General features: G+C 44.0%; 1 protein-coding gene across 1 annotated transcript; it reads right to left on the bottom strand.

Annotated features, from left to right (window-relative positions):
- Positions 1 to 255: 255 nt before the first annotated feature.
- Positions 256 to 26451, bottom strand: atosa (atos homolog A). The gene is made up of 12 exons (XM_068730110.1): positions 26357 to 26451; positions 9008 to 9192; positions 8330 to 8526; positions 7706 to 7831; positions 5514 to 7356; positions 4532 to 4657; positions 3676 to 3764; positions 2556 to 2652; positions 2309 to 2467; positions 2069 to 2137; positions 1535 to 1728; positions 256 to 1426 (listed from the first exon to the last, which is right to left on the bottom strand). The coding sequence occupies exons 1-12, from the start codon at positions 26385 to 26387 to the stop codon at positions 1273 to 1275; spliced, it is 3270 nt and encodes a 1089-aa protein (XP_068586211.1). The 5' UTR covers positions 26388 to 26451; the 3' UTR covers positions 256 to 1272.
- Between the last annotated feature and the right edge of the window lie 163 nt (positions 26452 to 26614).

Genomic DNA, 26614 nt, shown 5'->3' with positions numbered 1-26614 from the left:
CATACCTCTAAATATTAATAAAATACTTTTAGAGGATGCAGTATTGTCAAATAAGAGATTTTTTCTCACATTCTATCAACTAGAACCCAAAGCGGTGCCACAGCCCTGTTGTTTTTCTCGTGCGGTTTGGAACCAAATTTAAAGCAGCAGCAGAATAACCTGTGTTTTGTTCATTTGATTCCTGTGTGAATGTATGGAGATGTAGTCTAATAATAAGAATAATAAGAATAATAAGGTGACAGAGCAGCTCACAGATTGCTTTAGAAGATAGATATATTTTTTCAGATTTGAATATTAATGTCAAAAATACATACTATGATATACAGTTTGCACTACATCTTAGCATGACAGACATCACAAGTAGTAACTGAAATATTAATTTAAATATTAAATAAACTGATGGTAAGTAAACTGAAAGTGAATGTGTAAACACTAAACTAAGATTACTCTTTCTATTGCAACACTTCCAATAAAGTGGTTCTGTAACAGTACAAAAGTATTAGAATATTACTATTTTCTGTTTCATTTCCAGTTATGAGAAAAAAAAATCCACAGTGCACTTTTGATGTTTTGCTGTGATGCTTTCAGCTGAATGTAGCTTGATTGCTTGTTCAACTTCTTCAGTGGTCCATGGTATGTTTTTCTTTTGGACGAGCAAATGATGTTGCACCACAGTCTGCCACCCGCCTCCTCTTCCACTCCCTCTGCCCCGAACTCAGGAATCACAGGCTTCACTTTCAGGTCAATCAATCCGCTCTTCAATTTTAAACAAACATATTTTACCATTACAGGGCCTTGTTTTGCATTTATAACTACATTAATTGCGACTGAACACTGATTTATCATGTTGAGTCCAATTAACATTTTGATTCGAGTAAAGTAGCCTAAACTCTGCGGACATTTTTGAAGTGTCTAACTGCTTCTGTAGACGATCACTGGTCTCTACTCTCCTGCCAGACGCTGGAGGGGATACACATGACAGCAGAACAAACAATGACCTATCACATCTGGTAAGGCCTTCTTAACCAGGAGAACTGGGTCTGACACATACTCTATAATTGTAACCTATGACCCGACCTCTTTGTGTAGTTAACAAAGAACATCATTTCCATCAAATCTCCCAGGCTCACATGCCAGGTGAGTCTTGTGAGACTGCAGTCCTTAAATAGTTCAGCTAGCCATGGGTTGCGCAAGAGTCTATCGCTGGCATCAAGGTGTGATTGAAGCTTCAGTAGTCGCCTGCCAGCTGGAGGAGCGGGGGGGGGTTATGTCTCAGCAGCGGGGAGAGAATGGTGGGTCATTAGGGGAATCTGTGGAGGACTGGAGCTCATAGGCAGCTCCACTGTCCACCTCCATGGACTTCCTGGAAAACAGCAGACGAATGTCCCTATGGAGGTAGATCTTCCCAGACTTAGAACTATGGAACCTGGTCGAGATTGGAGAGGGAGACGAAAGACAGAGAGGAGAAACATCACCAACAGTTGCTGCATGTATTCCAGTTATGATGAGCACTAGAGATGAAAGGACAACTTACCTCAGATGAACGAGGTAGCGCAAGGTGCGTCCCTGACCGAGGGGCTTCCTGCTGGTCTGATTGTTTGTGTCACGGCGGACGGGAACAGAGAAGGTCCTCTGGCGCAGGAAGGTCTGGTGTCCAGCTGGCATGGCTCGTAGGTCGTACATCACAACAAACATCTTCACCACTGTCTTGTTGGGATTGAATAAGGTCTGAAAGGTAGAACCGAAGAAGCATTGCAAGGATTTACACAGGTCTATAACAACACAACCTTACATGCTGTGAAAGATACATGAAATGTACATATCATCCTTATAATATAATAAGTATATAGAGGAACATGTCTTTCAAATTAGCACCATAAATTAATAAAAACATCACCGTTGATGATGAATTCCCATCTATAACCACTAGGGGTTGCCCTTTCCCTTTGCTACTTGGTGTAATCTCTTTGTTCTCAGCCATGTGTACGCCACAGTGCAGATATTTCATATAAATCCATATGTTTAGATCATTTCTACATTTGTGGGAAAAGCTGAAAGTTTCCTTTACCACTTGAATGGTTCCTGATGGAGGTACACGGTAGCCCCTTTTCCCCAGGGACTCCAGATTGATCACACCCTGTGACAAACACACGACAACAACAACTGTGTCACAAACAGGAATACGAAGGTAATACACACCAGTGTGCAGATAAAGCTCTCAGCTCAAGGCTCAGTCAGACAGGCTGAAAAAAAAAAAAAAAAAAAAAAAAGTATTATTGATTGACTAACTGGAAACAAATAATCTCACCATATATGGTGAGGGAGCGTTGTCATCGGATACACTGTAGAAGGACACCTCCACAGGTAAGGTCATGTGACTGGGGCAGAAGGACCCGCTGGCCCCAACCTCTGCTGTGAAACCCTCCACTAACCCTAAAGGCTCCAGGCGGTAGTTCAGCACACACTCCTGGGGAAACACAGTTCAATATTTCAATGAAATGTTTGTTTTACTTTATAGTTGTAATTGAAGTACTGTGTGTGTTTGTATGCTCTACCTCAAAGTTTCCCAGCAGACTGAGACTGGCAGGTGGAGCGCTGGCACTGAACAGCTGCTGTGACTCATCGGTGTACCCCTCTCTCTTTGGACACACCCTGAAGGATTTAAAACACACACTCTGGTTCAACGTGTTTTCATGGCGAGATGCGTGAAAGAGCATCTTAAGATGTTTAAGGTGACAAGCATTCCTGGTGTGTCTGAATAGACCTGCGTCCAGGGTGGGATATAAATGATCTCAGACTGAATTTCATTTGTGTTGTGCCTTGAGAAGGCAATATCAGCCATCTCAAAATGTAAAATAAAATAAAATAAGAATATATGGAGAGCATGACAATGGCTTTTACCAGCCTCAGCCAAACTGACAAGAAGTTGCCCGATTGCTAAAATTAACTTTACACCCTGAAGACCAAACTCTAAAAACACATCTTCTATCAAAAGAAGCACTACGTTACCACCCACATCTGCTGTGTGTAGGCAGTGCCATGAAGCTCCGTGTATATGAAGCCAGTTCAGTTCTGTCTGCCATTTTGAGCAGAATGTGTGCGATTCTAGATGCAGCCACAGTACAGCAGAGCTTCAGCAGGTGGCAGCGTGTCAGCAGAACAGGGCTGACCTAACCTTAGCACTCAGAACAACACTCTTTTTGTCTAATCTCTCAACAAAGACAATACTTCTCAAACCTGCTGCTGATTCAAGGCTATGTCAGCGAGTTTGCTTTAAACAAACCTCCTCTCTAATATAGATCCCTTATACACTGGTCCTATGACTTTAGATGGCCTGATTCATACTGGTGGTGAACAACAAAAAACTTGTATTCAACTTAAAAAACAATTAAAAAAAATGCCTTGCTGGCACTTACACATAGTAACAGCTGAAATGTTGCGTAGTGAGAAAAACACGTTTTAAAATGATGATGCAAAGTATGAGTAACTTGTTCCAGATGGTACTATAATAAACAGATGACGTGGGAGGTAACTGAAAAACAAAATGTTGTCTTTTAACTGTTACTAAAACTACATTAAACCCGTGAAGGTATCCTAGACCTTATCCTCGTGGACAAACTGGTTTGGAATCTGTTAACTATAGTAACAAAAGGTCCCAGGTGAGGAAATGTGTACCTTTTCCCATAGGCCCAAGGCAAACCCTTACAGCCAGCCAGAGAGGTGTCCAGATCAAAGTAGCCTGTTTGGTTTTTCCTCTGAGGAACCTGCAGCACACAAACAACATGATTAACACAGAGCAACTTTCATAGTATCCAGGTTACAGCTTGGACTATAAGCTATATTGAAAATCTAGGGCTCAAAATCACACAACAGGTTTTGTCTTTTGTAAAAGATTCAAAAAGGCATCAGAAAGATTCCAAAATATTAAAAAAGGTATGACAAAAGTGTGTGCAATATGCATCATGATGCGTATGTGAAAATAAGTGAGCTTGTGTGTTGGTGAGACCGTGTGACACCGAGTGTCTGTGTGTAAATTCTAGTGTTTACATGCATGAGTGAGACCGATCAGAAGGCAGGAAGCTGTGATGATCTAGGAGTGTGTTAATCTGACAAGCTTACTGAGGTTGATGAGGCACAGATGAGTCACGTGCCCCACTTGCCTATGTGAGTGTGTGTGTGTGTGTGTGTGTGTGTGTGTGTGTGTGTGTGTGTGTGTGTGTGTGTGTGTGTGTGTACATTAACCTTGGCTTACAACTCAGTGGACCAGCAGCAGCAGCAGCAGCAATAAAAGCAGCTGCCAAATACTTCAAAGTCTCTTTACGACAAGCATTCACAGGCTCTGGTGAAAGTACTGTGAGTAATGCTTCAGATGGCTTGAAATAAAGGGCAGTGAGTGTGGTGTTATGGCAAACTCAACTGCCCAGACACTGACAATGACTGAGTAAGTGTTTGTGACTTGGAAGCCTGCATGTTAGTGGTATCTTAACAAATGCACAATGCCTGAGTTTCACTGTGAAGATATGTTTCTTACAGGGCTGGAGAGCAGAGGCAGGCCAGTACAGGGGTGGAAGGCTTTGGTCGCTGTAGCATCCAAAGAGTGGCGATTCTGTTTCTTCCAGCTGTTGCAGGGGCGAAGCGGAGACGGGCTGTGAGCTCGCTGGAGAACAGAGATGGAGAGAGAGAGATTAGGACAGTTTATAAATAAACTGAAACGATCTGTATTCATCTAAGCACGTTCTCATATATCATATCTAGCCATCTTGATTACCACTGACATCTCATCTGCTCCCAGCAAAACACTCATAACTGAGCGGCGTCTATAAACGAGGCGGTTCCTTCTAGTTTGACGAGCTAAATTGGAAAAATGTGATGCCTGTAGTGACCTATAATTTCTGAAATTAAGTAACAGTACTTTAGTGGATAATTTCAGGCCTCACAATATTGTATTTTCTGGAATGAGTCACTTGTTTAATCAAATACAGAATTTCCAAGAATCATAGCTAAATGTATATACCTTTTTTTAGAATATTACTAAGAAGAATAGTTTAACATTTTTGGAAATACACTTATTCGCTTTCTTGCTGAGAGTTAATTGTTTGATATCACAATAGATATGAGGCTAGCGCTACCAGCCAGCTAGCTTAGCTTAGTACAAACACTGGAAACAGCAGAGATACCAAGAAATAATTGGGATTTTGTTACTTTTGGTCACAACCAGATTAGCCGTTTCCCCGTTTACAGTTTGTGCTATGCTAAGCTAACCGGCTGCTGGATGTACCTTCATAATTACTGTACAGACATGAAAGTGGTATCGATCTTCTCTTCTAACTCTCAGCAATAACGCTAATAAACTTGCCAAAATGTTGAGCAATTCCTATTTTTGTGATGCAGTTCAACCAAGGCTCCTTCAAACAGGGATAGGGCACGACAAATGATAATTGCAGATTAGTAAATGGGCTATCACTCAAGAGTATATGCACAAACAAGGTCCTTTAAAGTGAGGAGTCCCTTACCAGGACAGTAGAGGGGGGAGTCATGTCTGGACTGGAGGTGTTGGAGTATCCAGACATCGAGGGTGCCTGGTTCTCATCCTGCAGGGCAGAGGCCTGGGCTGGTGCACAGAACTGCATGTGGGACTGAAGCTGAGGCTGAGGCTTGCTGTGGTTGTGGCTTATGTTACAGTTCATGGCTGGGCTGGCATCATTGCAAATCCAACTAAAGATCTGGGCATTCCTTGGGCTGTTCTCAAGGACATGGGAGGCAGAAGGGGTGTCATGGCTGCTGGCTGTCCTGACTACGAGCTTTTCCTGTGGGGGAGTTCGTAAACGCAGACAAGCCTTGGTGTGGGACTGGCCTTTCAATGAGGGTTCTTCAAGTGTAAAGTGAGCACCATTTTGGGCCCTGGGACAATGGCATTCGGCCCCCGGATCACCCCGGGGCTCGTCTGTGCAAACGGGTGCATGTGTGGCAGCGGTGCAAACACTGCCTCTGTGAGTTTCATGATGGCTGGGTATGTGGCCGTTGGTGTAGCCATTGGCGGCAGTGTGTGAGGCCTGTGGGATGTGTGTGGTGTGCGAGTACGTGCGGACCGTGTGTGTGACTGTTGTCGTGTGCGTGTGGTGCAGATGGCTGCCGCTCCTGCTGTGCCTCGGGGACAGAGAGGGGACGGACAGCCTCTCCTGGATGAGTCTAGTTATGTCTTGTACTGCCTGGGCGATCAGGGAGCCGTCTCTATCCCTGTCTTTTTCCTTCTCTTTCTCATCCTCTGAATCTCTTGTCTCGGTCATTTTCAGCTTCCTGCACGCTGCAGGTTTAGGGGAGGAGCACTCCCATTTGCTGAAAGAAGTGTCAGTCACAGGTGTGTTGAAGTGGCTGGGCCACACGCGTCCCACAGACTCATAGGGCGGTACCTCGGGCTCTTTGGTCTTACTGGCAGTTATGTCGTCATGGTTGTTGCCCCACACGGCTTTGGGAGGGTTGTCAGAAGCAAAAAGGCCAGGGGGTAGTGGCGGTGCTGTAGGGTCGCAGAAGTTGAGCCTCTGTGCGATGCGGGCAATTACTTCCTGTCTCTCCTGCAGCAGGGAGCCAATCAGTGGGTTTGTTTCATTTGCAGGCCTTGGGGAGGGGCAACGCGGCGGCTCAGCCAAGGAGAAATTCTTAAAAGCTCTCAGTGGCTCAGGGACGGACCCCTTTGACCTATCACTGCTGTTGGTGCCAGACCCATAATCCTCCACTTGTGTGGGGTCAGATGAACCATTGAGAGCCGAGTACAGCCACTTCCCTGCCTTGCTTGTGGGAAGTGGAGAGGGTGAGTGGGAGCGGGAGGGTGTGGGGGAGCGAGAGGACCTGTGGAACCGTGGAGAGCCCTGACGTTGGGGGATGTTGACCTGCGGAAGCTCTCCATTCTGATATGTGTGGTCCTCACCTGGCTCCTGGCTCTTCTTGCTGTAAGGAGAGGGAACAGCCGTGTGGGGAAGGCTATTAATGGGGATGTTGTTAATGGGTAGATTACGAATGGGTAATCCATTGAGTAGAAGGCCAGACATGGGGTTGGAGCTCTTGCTGTACATGTTAGAGTTGTGAAGGAGGTCATCTTTGCTGGGGTCCTGGCTCTTTTTGTGGGTGGGCAGGCCACCATGGCTGTTGAGGTTTGGGTTGAGGCTGGCGGTCTTGCTGTAAAGCGGAGGCAGGCCGGTGTGGATGCTGCAGGCCAGGGTGGGATAGGTGGGTTGGCGTGGGAGTGACTGGACACGAACCTGCAGGGCAACACTCTGGGACACATCTGGGACCGGGAAAATGTGTTCTGAAGGCGGCTGGGAGAACTGCCACACCAACTCCTCATCAGCAGCACTGATCCTGTTTGACAGAGGCAGCAAGAGAGACAGAGCGAGAGAAACAGAGCGAGAGACAGAGCGAGACAGAGACAGACAGAGAGAGAAAGAAAGAAAGAAAGAAAGAAAGAAAGAAAGAAAGAAAGAAAGAAAGAAAGAAAGAGAGAGAGAGATTCACACACCATCGTTAACTTTTAAATCTTAAAATATCCAGGAAGTGTCAGAGCATCAGTTTGACTTCTTCTGATTAAATTTTTCAAAACAGCATAGCAAAAATTTGAAAAGACTACATTAGATCAAGTTTCCTGTGGCTTTAACAATCTGGTGCATCAAACCAACGATGTCCAAAGTAATCATTGAGTGCCATGTCTGACCTGTAGAGGATGTTTCTTGGGACGATACCATGGGAGGCGCTGAGCCAGGCGCTGAGCTGAGAGAAGAAGACGTAAGAGCGAACAGCCAACAGCAGCGTCTTCTCCTCAATGAAGCGATCACCACTTCTATATTAAAAATAAAAAAATAAATAAAAAAACACACTTAGAAAGAGGAAATGTGACAGTATGTCAGGTTAATGAGAAAACTGTTCAAGGATGTGTGTGTGTATTTTGTTTTTTTAAAACACACCCTGTTTCTACACGTCAGTAGGAAAGTGGGCCAATTTGTAAGGCTAATTAACCAAGTTTAATATTTAAATTATTTTGCATTTTATACCTTTTTAGCCATCACCTTTTAGCTATTCTGTACATTACAGAGACAATAATACAATAAACACTGTTTTGGGGGCTACATTGGGTATTCTTTGGATACAGCCGTTTAACTACAAACCTTTTCCCTAAAACATACCATATTTGTCTTGTAAACAGCAGACTTTAAACTAAATGCTGGAAAGCATAGTCTCCTTTCTATCAATACAACTGGACAACATCTCTCTTCCAGCATCACCCATATTTAAATAGTAAGATCATGTGTGTAGGCTTATGTGTGTATATCAGCCTCACTGTCTTGGGACTGGCTGCAGGGTCCATCTCTCCAGCAGCAGAGCGTCTTGTTTGATGATCGGGTCACTGATGGGGTCGCTCGGGGGGCACTCGTCACCATAGCAACAGTCTGGCAGGAGCATGACCTCGATCATGATGGGGATGCTGTTCCTCCAGAGCAGGATCACCTCTGAACGGGTTCGCCTCGCCTGCCGACACTGGACACACAAAGGTGGAGGGTTAGTGTGCGTTACTGAATGTCAACACAACCGGGCCTTGAGCTTTAGGGGCAAAGCAGATGGGACCCACAAAGAGACTCACAGAGATGAATGTCTCAGTTAAAAGCCCTGTTATAAATACTAGAGTGTATAACGTATATAATGTCTAGTTTTTGTACAGTTTGAAAGAGGTGTGTGTGGTGTCTTGGGTGCCGAGTTCAGAGTTATCAGTCATCATTAATATCTCAAAAACAACATGTCAAATGTGCATCCCGTTGCATAAGAGGGCCTAAAATAAAAGGCTCATGACTTGAATGACGCAAATGAAGCAGCAACAACAACAACCTCTAGTGAAAGGAGAAGAGAGCCTTCTGTTCACACTTTAGGTGTGCATAGATATGTGTGTGTGTGTGTGTGTGTGTGTGTGTGTGTGTGTGTGTGTGTGTGTGTGTGTGTGTGTGTGTGTGTGTGTGTGTGCTACCTGGGGCAGTTTGTCGCTGCATTCATGCTTGTGAAGAGGCGGCATGGCCGACTGGGCTGGCGGACAGTGCAGCCCCTCGGTTCTGCCCTTCACAGAATATTCTGGTGTCCGTCCCTCTGTGATGAGCAAGGTGAGAAACACCAGGAACTCCTCGGCATCGTACTCAAAAAACTCCTCCGTTGCATCTAGGAGTGGCAGAGAAACAAGGAGGGTCAGTAGAGCTTTTTAAATCACTTCACATCTAAAACAGAAAAACAAGGAACCAATCGGAGGAAAGCAAGCAGGTAAAATACTAATCTGCTAATGCTTCGACAGATGCTGGGGGGCAATACAGATGCAAACAGAAAGCCGCCTGCATTGACATGTATTTACTGCCATTTACATCTGAATGGTTTCACCGCAGTAGATAAGGTTATTTAACTTTGGCTGGAAAGACTTGTTTAGAGAAGTGGGGGGGGGGGGGGTGTGGGGGAAGGCAGTGGATGACACAACTTTTCCAGTTTGACTGCATCAGAGGAATATATTTAGACCTCCCATGTCAGCTGAGCAGAGGGGTGAAGCCACACACTGTAACTCGCTTATACAGTACACACGCACCTGCATACAAGTATAGACAATGCTCACACTGACGTCATTCACAGTCATTGTGAAAAACACCTACAAACAAAAAAACAGAACATGAGGACAGAGAACAACAGAAATAGTAGCGTCATGTTACGCCACCAATTTTGCCAGGGTGGGGTTGGGCGGGGCTAGCATGGTGACTGGGACCTGGCAGGACAGAGGGCCGAGTCAACCTTCCACCATTCAGGAAGAGACTATTCTCAAATTACGTGGAGGCAGAAAGGAGACTAACAAGGAATACTTGTCTGGTTGTCACGTTCAAATCATGGCTCATTCTGAGCCCATTCCACCCTGCTGTGCCCTACTAATCACAATAACCAATTTTAGAGGAGTTTTACCAGTGTCAAGATGGGGGCTGTATTATTAGGTCGCCAGTCGAATGCTACTAGCTTTGGCTCCTCAGTTTGTCTCCTGAAAACCAAACTAACAAAACCCCGGTCTGTTTGTGTTGTAATTGAAGCCAAGATCTAAAGTAGGGTATTTTTAGCCCAATGTTGAGGCACCCGTCTTAGCGCTCTTATCTCCTGCGCTCCTCCAGAGAAAACTCCCAGAATCCCGCAGGAGGTCAGCTGACACACAACAGCTCTGAGAATCACAGCTTTCTTTCTTTACAGCACACAAGAAAAAACGCTTCTGTAAAGATCTCAAGCCCTCCCCCTGCCTTCACATTTATTGGAGTCAAACACATTTTAGGTCACGATGATGTGGATAATTCTTTTTACATTTTGATAATTTTGGGAATTTCAAGTCCTCATAAGACTAGAAGTGCAACACACACACACACACACACACACACACACACACACACACACACACACACACACACACACACACACACACACACACACACACACACACACACACACACACACACACTCTGTCTTCCTCACACCAGAGCTAGGCTGGCCAGAACAGAGTCCCTCTCAGCTGGCTCTGCAGAAGTGTGATCTACGAGCTGAGCTGCTGCTGAATATATATGTGTGTGTGTGTGTGTGTGTGTGTGTGTGCGCGCATATCGCAGTCATCCAGTCAGTCACGCACATTCCTTCTCAGGGAACTCCTCCTACATGCCTTTGAGCTGCTGCTGCACGTGGAGAGAGAGGCGCAGTCCAACACAAAACATGAGGAGGGAGGAGAGGGGAGGTAAGGAGAGAGAGGGGGGGGGGGGGGGTCTGTTAGCCAGCTGTAGGCTTAATAAGCACAGGGTGAAAGGGATAAAGGCGACATTCAGGGACAATCTCCTTCTCTTCATGGGCTGGAATCGGAAAGGCTTGAACAAAGGGAGCAAGGGACCAATGGTGAGAGAGGAAAAGGGAGCGAGAAGAATATAATGTACGACAAAGGTCAAGTGTCACGGTCACAGAGCCCATCACCTTTACATGACGAGTGGCTTGAATGTACGAGATATAGAGCAGTGGGCAGTGTAAAGTGGTCCCAGTTCACACTGGGAAAGGCTACAGTTCCTGGTCGTATTTAGGGAAATTGTGCTCAAGAGGACACTCCATGAAGGAGGCCAGAAGCAAAATAGAAAGGAAGCATGGGTGGATGAAGGAAGGGAGGTAAAAGAGTGATTAAGGGAGCAGCGGAAAACAGCCTTTGTAAAGCTGTGTACTACATATACCTTCCTTAAAGAAACACACAAACAGAGCCCTGATGATGTGTGCATTGTGGTGTCAAATTGCTGATTTCTAGGAAAGGCAAACCCAAGAAAACATACATACACACTGCTAGAATACACACATGAAGACACAGTGAAAAAACAAACATACCATCACCAAACATGTGAACCAACCCACTGAAAACATACAGACACACACAGCAACACGCACACATACACGTGCAAGACAAAGGACTATTGATGGAGGCTTTGGATAAGGGGCCCAGCCCATAGATGAGAGCTGTCATTCTTGAGGGCGTCGTGACTGAATAGAACATTCCTATGAAACACACACACACACACACACACACACACACACACACACACACACACACACACACACACACACACACACACACACACACACACACACACACACACACACACACACACACACACACTAAATGGAAGGTGATCAGGATGCAGGACAACACATAAAAGGCAGAGAAGCAAGAAACCCTTCCATAGACATGGAAAGACAGAGCTGTGTTCAACATTCAGAAGCACATTTACAGAACTGAGACCCAGTTTCATCAGCTTGAAATAATCAAAACTAACAATCTGATTGTAATATTCAAGAAAAAAGACAACCCAGATGTTTCTTCAGCTTGAAGCAGAGATCTTTAGAGTCAAATCAATGGTACAAATATTTAATATCATTTGGGAATTTATGTAACAATCCGGCTTGTTTACCAATCATTAAGCCTCACAAGCGGGGCTCAATGTTCAAGCTTGCCTTTTGCTTCCTCCCCTCCTCCTCCTCCTCCTCCTCTCGTTCCCACTGGACCGTGACCGATTCATTCCTGCCTCTCCATCTCTTTAAAACGTGAAATCTGTCTGTCATCAATCTATATTTGTACGGTTTGAATGTGTTTGTAAGATGCATTTTCTCTCTTTCTCCAATTTCTTTTTGAGCCTTCTCTGTCTGCACTGTGTGTACATTATCTTTTTTTTACTAAACCTGTGTGTAAAGTCCACTGGTCTCCATGCATGCAGTTTGAGAAGTACCATAGCAACTACTAGCACTGCTTGAGAAATGCAAACAGAAAAAAAAGAAAAAAAACATCTCCATGAGGGAAAACATAATCAGGTTTAGGTCTACTGCTTAAATAAGAGGCTCTGCTGATGCATCCTGCACAATACCGACCCCAAACCCAAGCACATGAAACACAATGCTTCACTGGTCCGACTCTTTTCCATGTGCGTGTGACCTCTCCTCCATCCCCCGATAATGTGTGATCTGAATTATGTAACGGCTCGGATTTAGATTCAGGCATCTTATTATTAGACCTGTGACCGCCTGCCACCAAGTGCAGCTGGAGTCCCGCCTACAGATCGCCTGGTTGGACCTGTATACCCACACACACGAGAACGCACACACTAACACGCAAACACACACACACACACACACACACCGCTCAGCCTTCTCTGTGTCCTCGGGCCAAGAGATCAGCATAGAGTCATGTGGAATGGAAAAAGGCCTACCGGACAAGAGTGTTCAGAGTAAACACGCCTGCAGTGCACACTGTAACACACTGAGGAGTGATTCATCATTACCTAAGACCTGTCAGAGAGGCAAATGAGTCAAACATGTCAGCGCCTGGTCCAAATGGTTATGGCAGCGATTGAGATTCTGAAGCTTGTCGTTTGAATACATGCTGCTGGATTCAGTTTTTACGTTTTAACAGAGACAGATGGGAAGACGGACAGAAGGAGAGAGAGAGAGAGAGACACTAAGTGGGAGACACGTTCATATAAGCCGAGCCATTAATCTGTGCACTGCGGGCACACAATCACTGCATGGTTGGCCCTCTTTCTACAGCAAACACTGGTCTGCTGCTCTGCGGCTCACTATGTATGTCATTTGTTTTTGTGTTTGCGACCGCGTTTCACTCAAATGAAGCAGAGAGCACAGCGAGGGTCTAGCTGGTCTTTCCTCATTAGTGATCCGTCTGTGTTGGGGGACGAGAGACAAAAGCCAGTGGCAGATGAGAAGGAAAAAAAAAAACGAGTCACAGATCAAGGCCTTAGCCGGAACAAAACGCTGATGAGCGCACCTGTGGCTAGACTACTGGTGATCAAAGACTACAGCGCTACACACACACACACATGCGCGCGCACACACACACACACACACACACACACACACACACACACACACACACACACACACACACACACACACACACACACACACACACACACACACACACACACACACACACAGAAAAGACGAGATATTATACTGCAGCAACCAGGGAAAGAGACATACTTCAGAGGGAGAGAGAAAAGACAGAAGAGCAGTCTAAAGGGCAGATAGGAAACACGCACTGTTAGTCGAAAAGGCAGACAGGAAGTCAAATTAACGAGGTTTCCAGTTAACTGTTTGTTAGGTGAATTTGAAACCTTGCAAAAAAAAGTGAATTGGGTGCATTTGCATCATCTGAGTTGACCTAATTGTGTGCTTAAAAAAAATTACATTTCATTACGGTTCTTTTGTGTCGTAAAGATGAAAACATATAAGTGTAACATGGCAATACCAGGATGTGCAGATAGCGGTGGACAAATGTATTACAGACGGTCTAAACCGACCTTTAAACTTTAAACTAACACAAAATTTAACAAAAAAAACCTGCTCAAGAATCAGACAAACAAAGCAGACAGGAAAACACAGACAGAAGGACAAATAAGCTTATAAGTTTATAGGGACAAACCACTAACAATAGGGCATTCAAATTCTACTTAACTTTGTACAAAATATCCAAGTCTAATAATTCAAATCAATTTAAATGTGTGACAAAAATAAACACTTCAAAGAATGGCTAGAGTGGTCACTGATTTGTCCCAGTTCACTGGCTGTGAAAGTAAACAAATAATTGCTAAAGCCCCTCACTGCTCCAATGAGTCGATTTTGTCAGAAAGATAAATAATAAAACTAAGAGAACAAAGGTCGGTAGAAGTGGACCAATTCCTTCATGAAAAACAACACAGCATGCACACCAGAGGGGTTTGAAGATTTTAGACTTGCTCTGTGTTTAAAATCATCTGAGGTCCTTACTTGATATGATTTAAGACATTTACATTTTTTTTCTGGGACCTGCAGACTCTTGATAAGCAGCCTGCCCGGAGGCTGTGTGCTCGAGGCATTTTCCAGGCAGCTTCCACACAGCAGAGGCAGCAGTCTGCTGAGCTCGCTGAGGTGTGTCGGCTTAACACACAATGATATTGAGCTCCTTCGGAATGGAACTGAACAGTGAAGGTTCAAGGTTCCTTTTCGACTGCAAATTCCTCATTTTGATCAGGTACAGCACCGGATGTTCTCGACGGGAAACAACTCTGAGCTTTTTTTACTGCACTAGCACATCGCAGTATTGTGATGTTGTAACAGCATGGCCTTGAATCACAAATGGACATGCATTTGTAAATGTGCATGTTTGGTTCAACAGGGCTGCGTGGTTTTGGAACTGAAATTTTAAAAATCATATCTCTCTGCAAAATCCTTTGCAAATGATTCTGCCATATTTTGCATTCGCAGGAATCTCAACAAACAAAGCACTTCTAAATTCTTGCTCAACAACTCATCAGATCGTGTTCATCTCTTGACCTGTGTGTGATGGAGCAGAAACTGACACAGATCTAACTTTAACACCAGTTCTCATTCTTATTCTGTTGCGTGGGACTTTGTTGGATGAAAAAAAGCCCAAAACGCATTCAAATGGTTACCCTGAGAATAGCGAGGCAAAATTGCAGTTTCGAGTCACACAAACACACACACACACACACACACACACACACACACACACACACAGATACACACAGCTGCACTTCTATCACGAATACACAGAGGCAGAATGGGAGATTACACCGACAGTTCTTCCATGCCAAATCTCTTTACTGCAGCCCCCGGTAAGATAAATATAGACACAACTTGGTAGCTCTCATTTTCTATCTCTCTCTCTCTGATTTTTAAAGGGCAGGTTCTTACGATCCATTATTTGATGACTTTGTGATGGTGTCTGCAAGCAGCGGCGGCCATGTTAATAAAGGGCTGATGTGGCGAATGCCTGAAGTCAGGGGTGGGAATCTCTAGGCACCTCACGATTCGATTCCCGAGGGCTACGATGCAATTATAAAACGATTATCTATTCATCTTGATACATAAAAAGCTATTTCTATACATGATTTTAGCATATTTATAATGATTCCTAATTAAAAATACTGATAAATTGACTTCCATTCTCTTTTATTATTTCAATATTAGTAACAAATAGAAGAGATGTGTTAACTGAAGGGTTTAACTTCCAAGCACTGCAAAGAGAACCAACAAGAAAATAAGTAAAGTTGGGCCTGTAGCAGCATCGTAGTAAAAACACAGAAAGCAGCATGTTCTGAGTCACGTGACATAACAAGTTACCCTTATTCACAAATAAACAATACAGACAATCAAATCCTCCTGTTGCAGGCAATGAGCACTCAGCGCTCGCACACAAATAACGCTTTCTGAAACACGTGGTAGAACAATACAGTGATAGAGTGCGCGGGTACGATCACTAGATTCTGTGGTAATTAATGGATGTCCACACATGGCGTGCTACTTCCATCTTACCATCTTTCCTCAGTGGTTCCATACATTTAGCTTTGGTTTGGTTGTAGAGTCTCGCTGTGTCTGTAAAAACGTCAAGATGAATGTCGTATCTCGGTTTCAAAGTGTGCAACATAGCGCCAAAGCGCTGGTTCTCAATGACTGAGTAGAGGCACATCGTTGGCAAACAGAAGAAGCAAAACGCTTCCATACGGTAGTTCTTAAACTAGGGGTGCCGGTGGGATTGTATCCATATTCGGCTGCTCGAGCTCAGCATCCCTAAATAAAACTCCGCTCGTATTTAGCCTAGTTTAGGAAGTAAACAAGGCGCACGTGGATTACGTCTGTTGCGTTCAGGGGCAGCGGTTAAGAATGGAAAGCGCAGTGTCTCAGAATTGTTAGAGGCGATCACAACGTTGAGAATTGAGCTTGAAATGTCCGATTATTGAATTTTCTGGACGAGAGATTCGCGATGCATCCTAAGAATCGACCCCCCCCACACACACACACACACACACACACACACACACACACACACACACACACCACCACCACCACTATATGGAACGATACAGTTAATTACAATTGCAGCTTTAATGCTGACATACTGGGTTCCTATGATTTCTATGGTCTGTAGTTAGTAGGCTAAGTTAAGTACCACCCGCTTCCCAAAGCATAGCACGAATAGCTAATGGAATATTTGGAAATCACAAAGGGAGCTACCCTAAAATCCACCTGACGTGTTGCTGTACACTATGTAGCTATCCCAAGACTATGAAAGCACACAGCCAGTTCAAGGTTTTCAAATGCAATGGTAGCAAAGCAGGTGGCAGATTCAAAGTGTCAGCAGCTCTGGCCACTGCTTTTCACCACCATGGGAATTGTTTGCAATGCTGTCTTTTCTGTTCCACAGCCAGTTCTGCAGTCTGACTATATTTGGAGACCAGCTGGTCTGCTACACCAACTGAACTGCATCTCCTTTTCTCTATCTGAAGGGTTTCTATGAGCACTTCACAACAAATGTGCAAGACAAGATAACTTGCAGGCCTAAAGAGAAGCTACATAAGGCATTCACTCTATGGATACATGAATGTGTGACCATATGTAGTACCATGCTGCACAATCTGGTACACACAGAACAGCCAATTTTATAACATTCTGAGGATTCACGAACATAACTTCATCTGCTAGTCAGTAAAAGTTGTGCTTACACAACACTGTTTACAGATATACTGTGAGGTATTTTGCTGGTTAGCATAACATGTTGTACTTCAGTCAAAGCACCCTGAAACCTACAGACACACAAGTGCTTAGAGTGCAAGCATAGCGTTTGTCCTTTTTTTAGATTTCATGCTAAAATGTAGTGCTGTATACCAGCCGATCTTCCACATTGACGTTACAACTTACAAATTCTGGTTGTTCTGAGGTAAGGTGGCGAGTGCTACGGTTTGGTCTTTTCATGTTCCTCTTAACAGTGTTGAAAGGCAGAAAGAAATAAACCAGTAACCAGTATGACAACAGACCAAGGAGTCTTGAGGCGTCTATTTTTGTAGTCCAGCGATGGTGTTGTCATGACTTAAAGCATATTGTGTCTTTCACTTCCCATGTTGAGAACATGAAGACAGGCAAGAGATGCCTGTAGGTTTGAACAGCTGATATATTTTTAGGTGGGCAGATGGTCACCAGCTAAGAATATGAAGCCTGATTACTTCATAATAAATAAGTTGAGACTTTGCTATTAGTACGTCTGAGGAAAAATCTACTAACCCCCACGAGCCAATGTGATACCAGAAGAGTTATAGTATACTATCAATATGCAAGCAGTAGGATTTAAGACACAATTAACTGAGCCCTGTGGCAAAGCAATACAGCATCACTTGTCCTTTTAAAGTCCCAATATAAAAAGGAGTCAGTAAAGGAAAAGGAATGCATTGCCTCAGTCGCTTCTCGTCTGTGATCAACGATCAAAACTGTTGACCAGGGGGTTGTTACCGGGGCAAAGGAGACATGTCTTAAACAATCCCGTCACGGTGATTGAAGAGTGTCTGTTTGTAGGAATGAGCTGCACCTATACCTGTCTTTGTACGTGACAGTGAGCTGCAGCTTGACAAGAAAGTGTTTAAAGGCAATTAATGCTCCTGTTATGCTCTGTTAGTGTGTGTGTTTTATGACACACACACACACACAGTGTGTGTGTGTGTGTGTGTGTGTGTGTGTGTGTGTGTGTGTGTGTGTGTGTGTGTGTGTGTGTGTATATATATATATATATATATATATATATATACATACATTATGTGCCTGTGTGAGAGCACGTCGCTGCACTCTGACTGTATACCATGTCCTTGTGTTGTACACAGAGCCTGCCTGCTGTGTGTCCGTTAAGCTGTTTATGTGATCGTACGTCTGTGTAGGAGTGTGTGTTATCGTCAGTGTTTATGTTCCTCTTGTATCTTTTTGTTCTCTAGAGGTTTGCTGCTAAATTACCAATTGTAATAACAGGGTCAGCTGTGTTTCCATTGCATTTCATAACATAGTCACTGCCAGCTCACCTTTCCTGTTTTTGTCTGCCTTTTGTTACAACATTAAAAGAACAAAACACTGGAAGTGGTGGTGAAGTCTGCCAAGAAACTGGCATGTTTTTGCCAGAAAAATTTTAAGAATGGTAAGGAAGAGATGATCCAGACGCAGTTTGATGTGTTTGAAATTAAAACACATTTGTTTTAAATGACTGCTTAAAGACCATGTGACCCTGGTATTTTAAATTCTACTTTAAAGTTGGCTATGAACTAAGGCCGTTGTCTGTCAATCACTACTTGGTACCAGAAAGTTTTGTTATGGTCAGGGTTTCCAAAAGTATGTGCTCCTCTAGCCTTTCTCAATACATTCCCAGTTTCCTCCCACTTCATTAAGTGAAACATTTCTTCAAATCTATAGACTTAGGATCTATGATGTGTGTGTGTGTGTGTGTGTGTGTGTGTGTGTGTGTGTGTGTGTGTGTGTGTGTGTGTGTCTCTCCCACTCCTCAACACAAAGGGGCAGATTCACAGCCCACGTAGCAACAAGCCCTGATTGGCTGAGAGGCCTTAGTACAATTCCAGCTGAGGAAGAACCATTCTTCTGTTTTGTGAACTCAGCTGCTGTTATTCTCCCACTGCCAAAAAACAAACACACACACTGACCCAGACAGACCCACCACCATACCCTCCCTCTGACACGCATCATTGTCAGCCATGAAGAAAGCTGTTGTTTAGAAACTGAGCAACTAGCGAGCACACTATTGAAGTCACATGGTAAACAAGTGGAAAAAACTTTTCGTAATGAGCCATACGCACTTAACCGACAAAACTCATCTCAGCTGAAGTGGGACAAAACAACTTTAAGACTCTGTCTGACCTAGGACCTGATTTTAGAGAGCATCCATGTCTATCAATTACTTCTTTCACTTACTTCTTTACATGTCCATGTCTCCCTTTTCCATACAGCTTTCTGAAATGGCTACAGAGAAAAAACATCCCACATTTTACTAACATAGTTGCGTATTTAGAATTAGTAGGTCATCTATTTTAAGATGCAGTTCATTTTTGTTGAGTCCACGCACACACATCCCCACTAAAATCACTGTTCAGCTTTCTTACAGTATTAGGTCGGTTCTGTAGAACAAAAGCGGCAGAAACAATGGCAGCCTTTCACGGTTAGGTAACAGTAGCTGACCGAGTGCTGGATTATATTGCAACCATAAACACTCTGCCCGGCTATAACCGGGCCGGTTACAGCATTTGATTCAGATAACAAAAACCTGCATACTCTCTGCCAGCTACTGACCACAAAGGCTGTAAATTAAAATCCCCGGCCTTGGTTAGGAATGATTTACAGTATGCTCTCTTCAACTTCAACTTCAACAACCATAGCAACTGCAGCCCTTGAATAAGGTACTTAAAGCCCCTGTTATTCAGAAGAGTTGCTCGATGGCTGAAAGAGGAAGACTGGTTTCACTGGGCAGCTTCAAGGTGTGAAAGTATTTGGCTGAGTAAATGTCAAGCAGAGAAAAAGCTGAAGAAAATGCTCTGTGCTGTAAACTTTCAAGAGATTTTATAAATGACCCATGAATACTTAATGAGGTAGGCATACGAGTGGCTAAAGAGGACTTAAGAGCATGTGTGACATTTACTTTTTCATAACAATTCATCACAGCACTCTCTCCTCAATCTTCCTCTCGTCTTTCCTGAAATGCTAGAAAAGTGATCTTCAGACGCAGTGACCTACGGGTTGTAAAAAAATAATGTTCTGGAAACTCATTTTTTTACTCTGCAGGCCACTTAATTTAACTGTGTGCACAGACAAAGTCTCCTCGACCAATTGCTACCTCCCATTATAGCAACATGTGACACTAAGTATTTCCTACAGCAGCTTCAATTTCAGCAGGCTGCCTGATGGTATCTACAGGACACTAGGGCAGTAGGACAAACCAGCCTCTCTCTGTAACCAAAAGCCACCCTGTCCAACATGAATGCACAGGCATTTGACCTCCCCTGTGCTGCCCATGCCAATTTCTAGAAAGGGGAGTCCAAAATGAGCAACCCGAGCAGCGTAACGAAAAGTGTGTCAGTTGTGGCACAAGCCGATCGAGGGGGCCGGTGACTGGAATTAACCGCTTTGAACAAAAAAGCACAAGGCCGAAGTCTTGATGTGTCAAGAGAAAAAAAACCTCAGTGTATTCTCTTACTGAATGATTCATCTGCCACAAAAAAGGCCATTGAACAGCTCTTGTTCACCATCTCTCCTTTCGGGTGCTCCTCACCTTTCATTAGTATACTACATTACATGTATTTATGATCTAGAACTACCTGTTCTAAACAACATTAACAGTACATTTCCACAAATAAAACGCTGAGTAAAAAAAAAAAAGAAAAAAGAAAAGATTATTAACCCAGTTTAACAGCACAGACTGACTGGCAGCATGAAGCAATACTGAGGGTGAAAGGGGAATCGCCTCGCTCATTATTGAGGCTTGCTGGCCTGAAAGCGATGAGATGAGACAATGGCGAGAAGGACAGGGGATAGTTGTGATGAGTCTCAAATTTAGTCAACCTCTTGTTAATAAACAATGTGCCCCTGAGGTACTCTCCGTAAACAGAGACTTGGGAGTTTGTGTTTGTGAAAACGATTCTATTACTTTAAAGGAATAGTTCCCATTAGAGATAGATCAATTATAGCTCCATGGATATTATTTCTTGTTTAATCAGTATTAGTGTACTCACAGAATGAAAGCACAGATTGCAGGCCATAGAAAACTCAGATTCTTCAATCCAACGGTCTTTTTTTTTCAGTGACTGACGGGGAACTAGTTTCTTTATTTCCTCATTAATTTAAGAGAAATTCTGCTGCCATTGTGCTTTATGAACACTACTGAGAGCTAATGTTTTTAATGTCGTCATCCAGCAATCAATATATGTCCACTGATCAATCTGTCAGGCCCTACTGTCACCTACTTCCTTTGTGTGCTTTAGATAGTAAGTCAAGCAAGCTCTCTTTCTGTCAATAGGCTTTTTGTTAAGATATTATCCGCAGATAGTGGTGGTGGAGGTGTTAAGTGCTGAGGTGTTACAGTAGCTGAAACTATGCGACGTGACTCAGAGGACGGGAGAGAAAAAGAGAGGATGGCAGTGGGAGATACCAGAAGAGAAGACCAGTGTAGTGACGGGGGAGAACGTTAATTCATTATCAAATGTCAGAAAAGGGTGAAAAATGTTGTTCAGCGTTTTCCAAAGATAACGCCCACAAATGTCTCGTTAGTTCATGATGTCTCTACACTCCAAGTTTGTACTTTTTAGCTACTTCATTCACACCCTCAGATGAAGAAGAGACATAACCAAAAACAAACTTAAAAAGCTAAAGACAGACAGATATAAAGACACAGAAATGCACAAAAAGAGACATAGACACACACCACCTCCACATCTACACCACCCGTACCAGGAGAACACCACAGGGTCCAGATGGCTCTTCCTGGTCCTGCAGAGACGACTGCTGGTTGGCTACGAGGAGCCACGGGGGCGGGAGGATGCGACGAGCACACCAGCAATAATGACATCACTGGCTCAGTGGCACCCTGGCAGCAGAAATGCGACCCATGCTGCTACTCCCAGCTTTAGCCGGTCCAAAACTAAGTCTGGGCGGTGTATTTTTGTGTGTGTCCGTACAGCTCTTTAACACCGAGCCTCGATACAGAAGAGCTGTACTAAATGTGCAAGGATCACTGTGTACATGTGTACATGTCCTGATGAAGCGTCGGTGTGCTAAATAAAATGTTCTAGCATTTCGTAAGAGCAATGCTGGACTGGGAGGACTGGGCGTCCAATCCAATATAGCGGCTGTAGGCACGGCTAGGCTACTTACAGTCAAACCTGTCACAACAGCATTGATTTAGGCTGATTACTCCAGGGCCCTGGATAGTAAGTCACAGCTGAATGCCGACCCAGTATTGGTATTCATTGCAAAAGGCAGCTCTGAATCTCGCTGTGCAATGACGAGTCCAACATCCATGTTCAGTGCAGCTGGGTGGCGTTGTATTGAAAAGGCGATATGGTGAAATGCTTATGTTGAATTAGTTGAATGTAATATAGTTTATGCATAAACAGGAATATCCTTAGGTGAGGAAAAAAAAAAATCAAACCTTTTAAATAAATTCTCAATCAAATACAACGTTAGGGGTTTCAATGTAAATATCTCTGGTGAGTTGTGTTTAGTTTCCAATGGTCATACAGGTTATAGGTAATAACAAAAAACATGTTTTGGAATGAAAAAAAAATAAAAAAAAAGACAGCACCTTCAACCAGTCTAGTTTTGATTTAGCTAAAAAAATTTGAGCACAGAGTACCAGTAAATAAATTAGTCGATAAAGACGGGGGGAAAAATGATACAAATGAACTCCCACTGTGTGAGAGAAGTAAAACAGTAGCGAGCACCTGTTATGGCTGCCTCCTGCTATGAGGTAAATCAGTGACGAGGACGAGGCAAAGACAACACAGGAGTAGACAGGTGCTGTACGGGACAACTGTGTATGTCGCTCTGGTTTATCTGGGTCTCTCGTGAGAAAGAGTGTATTGGCTCATTGGCTGAAAATTTCTAAGAAAAGTTAAGTGCAGAAAGTTTTGTTCATTTTAAAAAGCTTACCTTTTAATCGTGAGCTTATTTGGGGAGAAGGAAATACACATGAAACACAAGGTTTTATGGCATGTTGTGGTTAAACGTACGGCCATTTAATCAAATTGTAAGCATGTACTGAATTCAGCAGCACACTTATTGTCAAAAGCACAGATAATTTGCCAGCATCCCAATAAATAGAAATTCAGTAAAATTACAAATCTTTATCTGCGTCTTTAAACCCTAGGTTTGATCACGGCCCACACTGTCGCATGAATATTCAAAGTACTAGTTAAGCAGTAGTTAACTTGCTAGCTAGCTATCTCACCACATGGCACGTTTCACAATGTATGTATTTGACAAATGAATGGATTTATTTGGAAAATTAATGAATTATGTCTTTTTATGATATGGAAAAAAAAGTTAGTTTCTATCAGCATATGACAGAGTAAATAAAGACTGGGCAGATAACCCCTACATTTTCATTTTGTTCCCGTTACTCTCCCATTAATTCCCAATAGATTCCTGTTAATTCCCATGGAAAGTGAATATTCCTGGAATTTTGTAACCCTAGGCTCGGACATCTCAGGGCAGCTGTAATCTGGCTGAGCACACGGCAGGCAGTGGAGTAAATTGGGTGGGTGGTGGGGGGGGGGGACTTGTATTCAACTCCTCCTTAAAGGACTAATGACTTTAAACAGGAAGCACGACCATACAAAAACACAAAGTAACATAACAGAGACCCAGAGCACAGCGCAGAGGCTTGCCAGCTGACTGAGTCTTTCCAACATGACTAAATCTAAAGTCATCTCTCTGTATAATGTTTAATGTGTGTGTGGAAGAAAGAGGAGGGCTGTGGTTGAAGGCATAAAGGAGGAAGCACTCAGTCGCCATTCTTAGCTCATTGCTCATACATTTCACCATATGACCTCATATCATCATCAAATACAATGTCTTTTACTTGTAATGTCCCCTTCAATGGTTGAGAAGAGGACCACAGTTGAGCAGAAACAGCCTATTTTTATGGTGTAAATGTGGAGATGGGAACACGCTTAAACAAAATGATGTCTTTAAGGATACAAATAAAACTCAGCTTTACCACACCTCAGCTGAAACGGTTTTGAAACCCGATGTGGCGAGCCATGCTTTCCCTGACTGGTGTGAACAGGTCGAGAGTTTTTCCAACAGCAGCTCTTTATGGGACCAGTAAAAGCTGTCAGTTGATCCACGTGGTTTCAACGGCACAGCGCTTATTAGCCAGTAGCAATCGGCTGGCTCTGCCACACTCACGGTCTCCTCACACCCTGCATGTACACACACACACACACACACACACACACACACACACACACACACACACACACACACACACACACACACATATACATACACACATCCTGACTCACAGAAAAACAAGGGGGTCAGATGACTCTGGTTGGGCCCCTGAGCAGAACACAAGTGCTCCTCGTCTACCTTTATAACAAAAAGCATGGCTCACAAAGAGATCATGTGAAGTCTAAATTCTTTGTTTTCATGTGTTGGAATTTCAACATCATCATAGTCTCCTCTCAAGGTGTTAAAGGTGGAACAGAAGCCATGGTATGGTACTGCCTGAACCTATCACCTCATCACCCAAAGCCTTGGCTTGACTTTCACACCCACCTGACCAGGAGGTCTTAGCCTTTGACACTTGTTGCAGGAGTTTCAGTGTAAGACGCACATGTCTGGACTTGTTCACCTCTCCCCCCCTTTAAACTTAATATAGCTGGGCTCTCCTAGGAACCCTCAATCCAGCGTCACAGCAGTGAAACCGCCTGCTTTGACTTTGCCGTGTTCCAAGCTACTCAGTAAACAGCCTCTGTCACCACTGCAGCCCGGTTCTCTGAGACCAGGGAGAGGAGCGAGGCAACAGAAGGGAGGTGTGTGTGTGTGCGTGTGTGTGTGTGTGTGTGTGTGTGGGAGAGAGAGATGTGCTGTTCTCCACCACAGGAACAAAACAGTAGCCAAATAACAATAGCCCCATCGTGTCTGCCAGTCAAACAGGGAGCCACTGCTTGTAGATCAGCTTCTACTTGCTCATAATTACAAAATGACAGTGAGTGAGTGAGCAAACCTGCCATGGTGACAACCCATGAAGGGTGAGGACCGGACTCACTGTAGTATTGGCCAACACTTGTCTGTCTTTTGTGGCTGATACAAAGCAGGCACGCAGAGTATTTGACTGTAAAATAATCTCAATATTCCCCGATTTGAGTCCTCAACCAACCAATCTTACAACATGCAACAGAAAGTGTTGCTGTTCACAGTTGACCCAGTATGCCGTGCTGCATTAGTAGTCTATAATTACACTGTACACAGTGTCCGCCAGTGTGCCCTTTATGCTGGCCAGTCACATCACACAGATGTCTGGGTCAGTCAAGGGACGGCAAGGCAAGCCTAGGGTTAAAGTCTAGGCCCGTATAGGGCACATGTGCCTCGTGGAGTCCCATTACCAGCATATTGTGCTCGAAGGAGGATCCCACTCAGGCCAGTCAGCAGCATGACTGCAGTTGCATAACCTATGCAAAAAAAACACAATCCGACTATCAAGACTATCCCTGATTGACTGCAGCTAATCTCCCTATGACAAAGAACAATGGCCCTCCACTGCTTCCAAGTATGGTGCTATTGTGTTGTTGACAACTGATCACGTCAGCTGTTACCCTGGATCACAAACGACTGTGTACACTCAATCACAAAATGAATGATAGGAGCTGAAACGACACCTAATGTTGATTGCGTCAGGGCACAGATTAAGGAGTCCGAAATCCCCTTCATAAATTAATGCAATAATAAAATTAACCTAATTACTTTGAAACAAACAAGGGTGTCCCCTCTTGTCCCTGCTTCACCTCTTGCTGCAGAGACAGCAACATGTAAACAGGTTGCCGAGCATACGGCAGGAGCCAGATTTCCACAACAGGGTGGGTGTCAAGAACACTTTGCAGCAGCCTCATGCAAGAGACCGTCAAAACAAGAGCTCCTGGAAAAGGGAATAGCATTCGCTATGAGACGATCTTGCAGGATATATGTTGATGCCGATGATATGGGGCAAAAGAAACAGCTGACATTTGCGTTAACATCCAAAAAACTAGAGCAGTGTGTTTGTGTGCACGTGTCCTCACTGACCCGGGTCAGGCTTTGTTAATTCACATAACCAGTGACCAGGATGACCAGCTGTTACGCAACACCCTGGCCTGGTTCTTCTCTCAGGGTGATGATGGGGTACAGTACAGTCAGTCCACTAAAGATGGACATGCACAGCATCAAGTCCACTCTATATGTGTCTGTGTGTCCCACGTACCTCGCTCCGACTTCATGTTGTCCAGTGTCATCAGGTCGCCTTCAGGATCTCTTGTAGGGTCTTCTTAGTGGTCTCTTTCTCTCCGCGTGGACCCCCCCCCCCCCCCCCCCCCCCAAAAAAAACCCTCTCTGTGACTGAGACCTGCTGTATGAGCTAAGCAATAATATCAGCTTTGGTGCCTGTGTGTTGGTGCCAGCTGCTGCCCCCCTATCCAACAACAAAGCATTGCTTTGTTAGCATGCTACTACTGTACGCTTC

This window comes from Cebidichthys violaceus, unplaced genomic scaffold (genome assembly GCF_023349555.1).
Source record: "Cebidichthys violaceus isolate CVI_PGR_0920_01 unplaced genomic scaffold, fCebVio1.0.p SCAF_5, whole genome shotgun sequence".
Classification (NCBI taxonomy): domain Eukaryota; kingdom Metazoa; phylum Chordata; class Actinopteri; order Perciformes; family Stichaeidae; genus Cebidichthys; species Cebidichthys violaceus.
The sequence above is the reverse complement of the archived record's forward strand: the minus strand, read 5'-3'. Positions and strand labels throughout refer to the sequence as shown.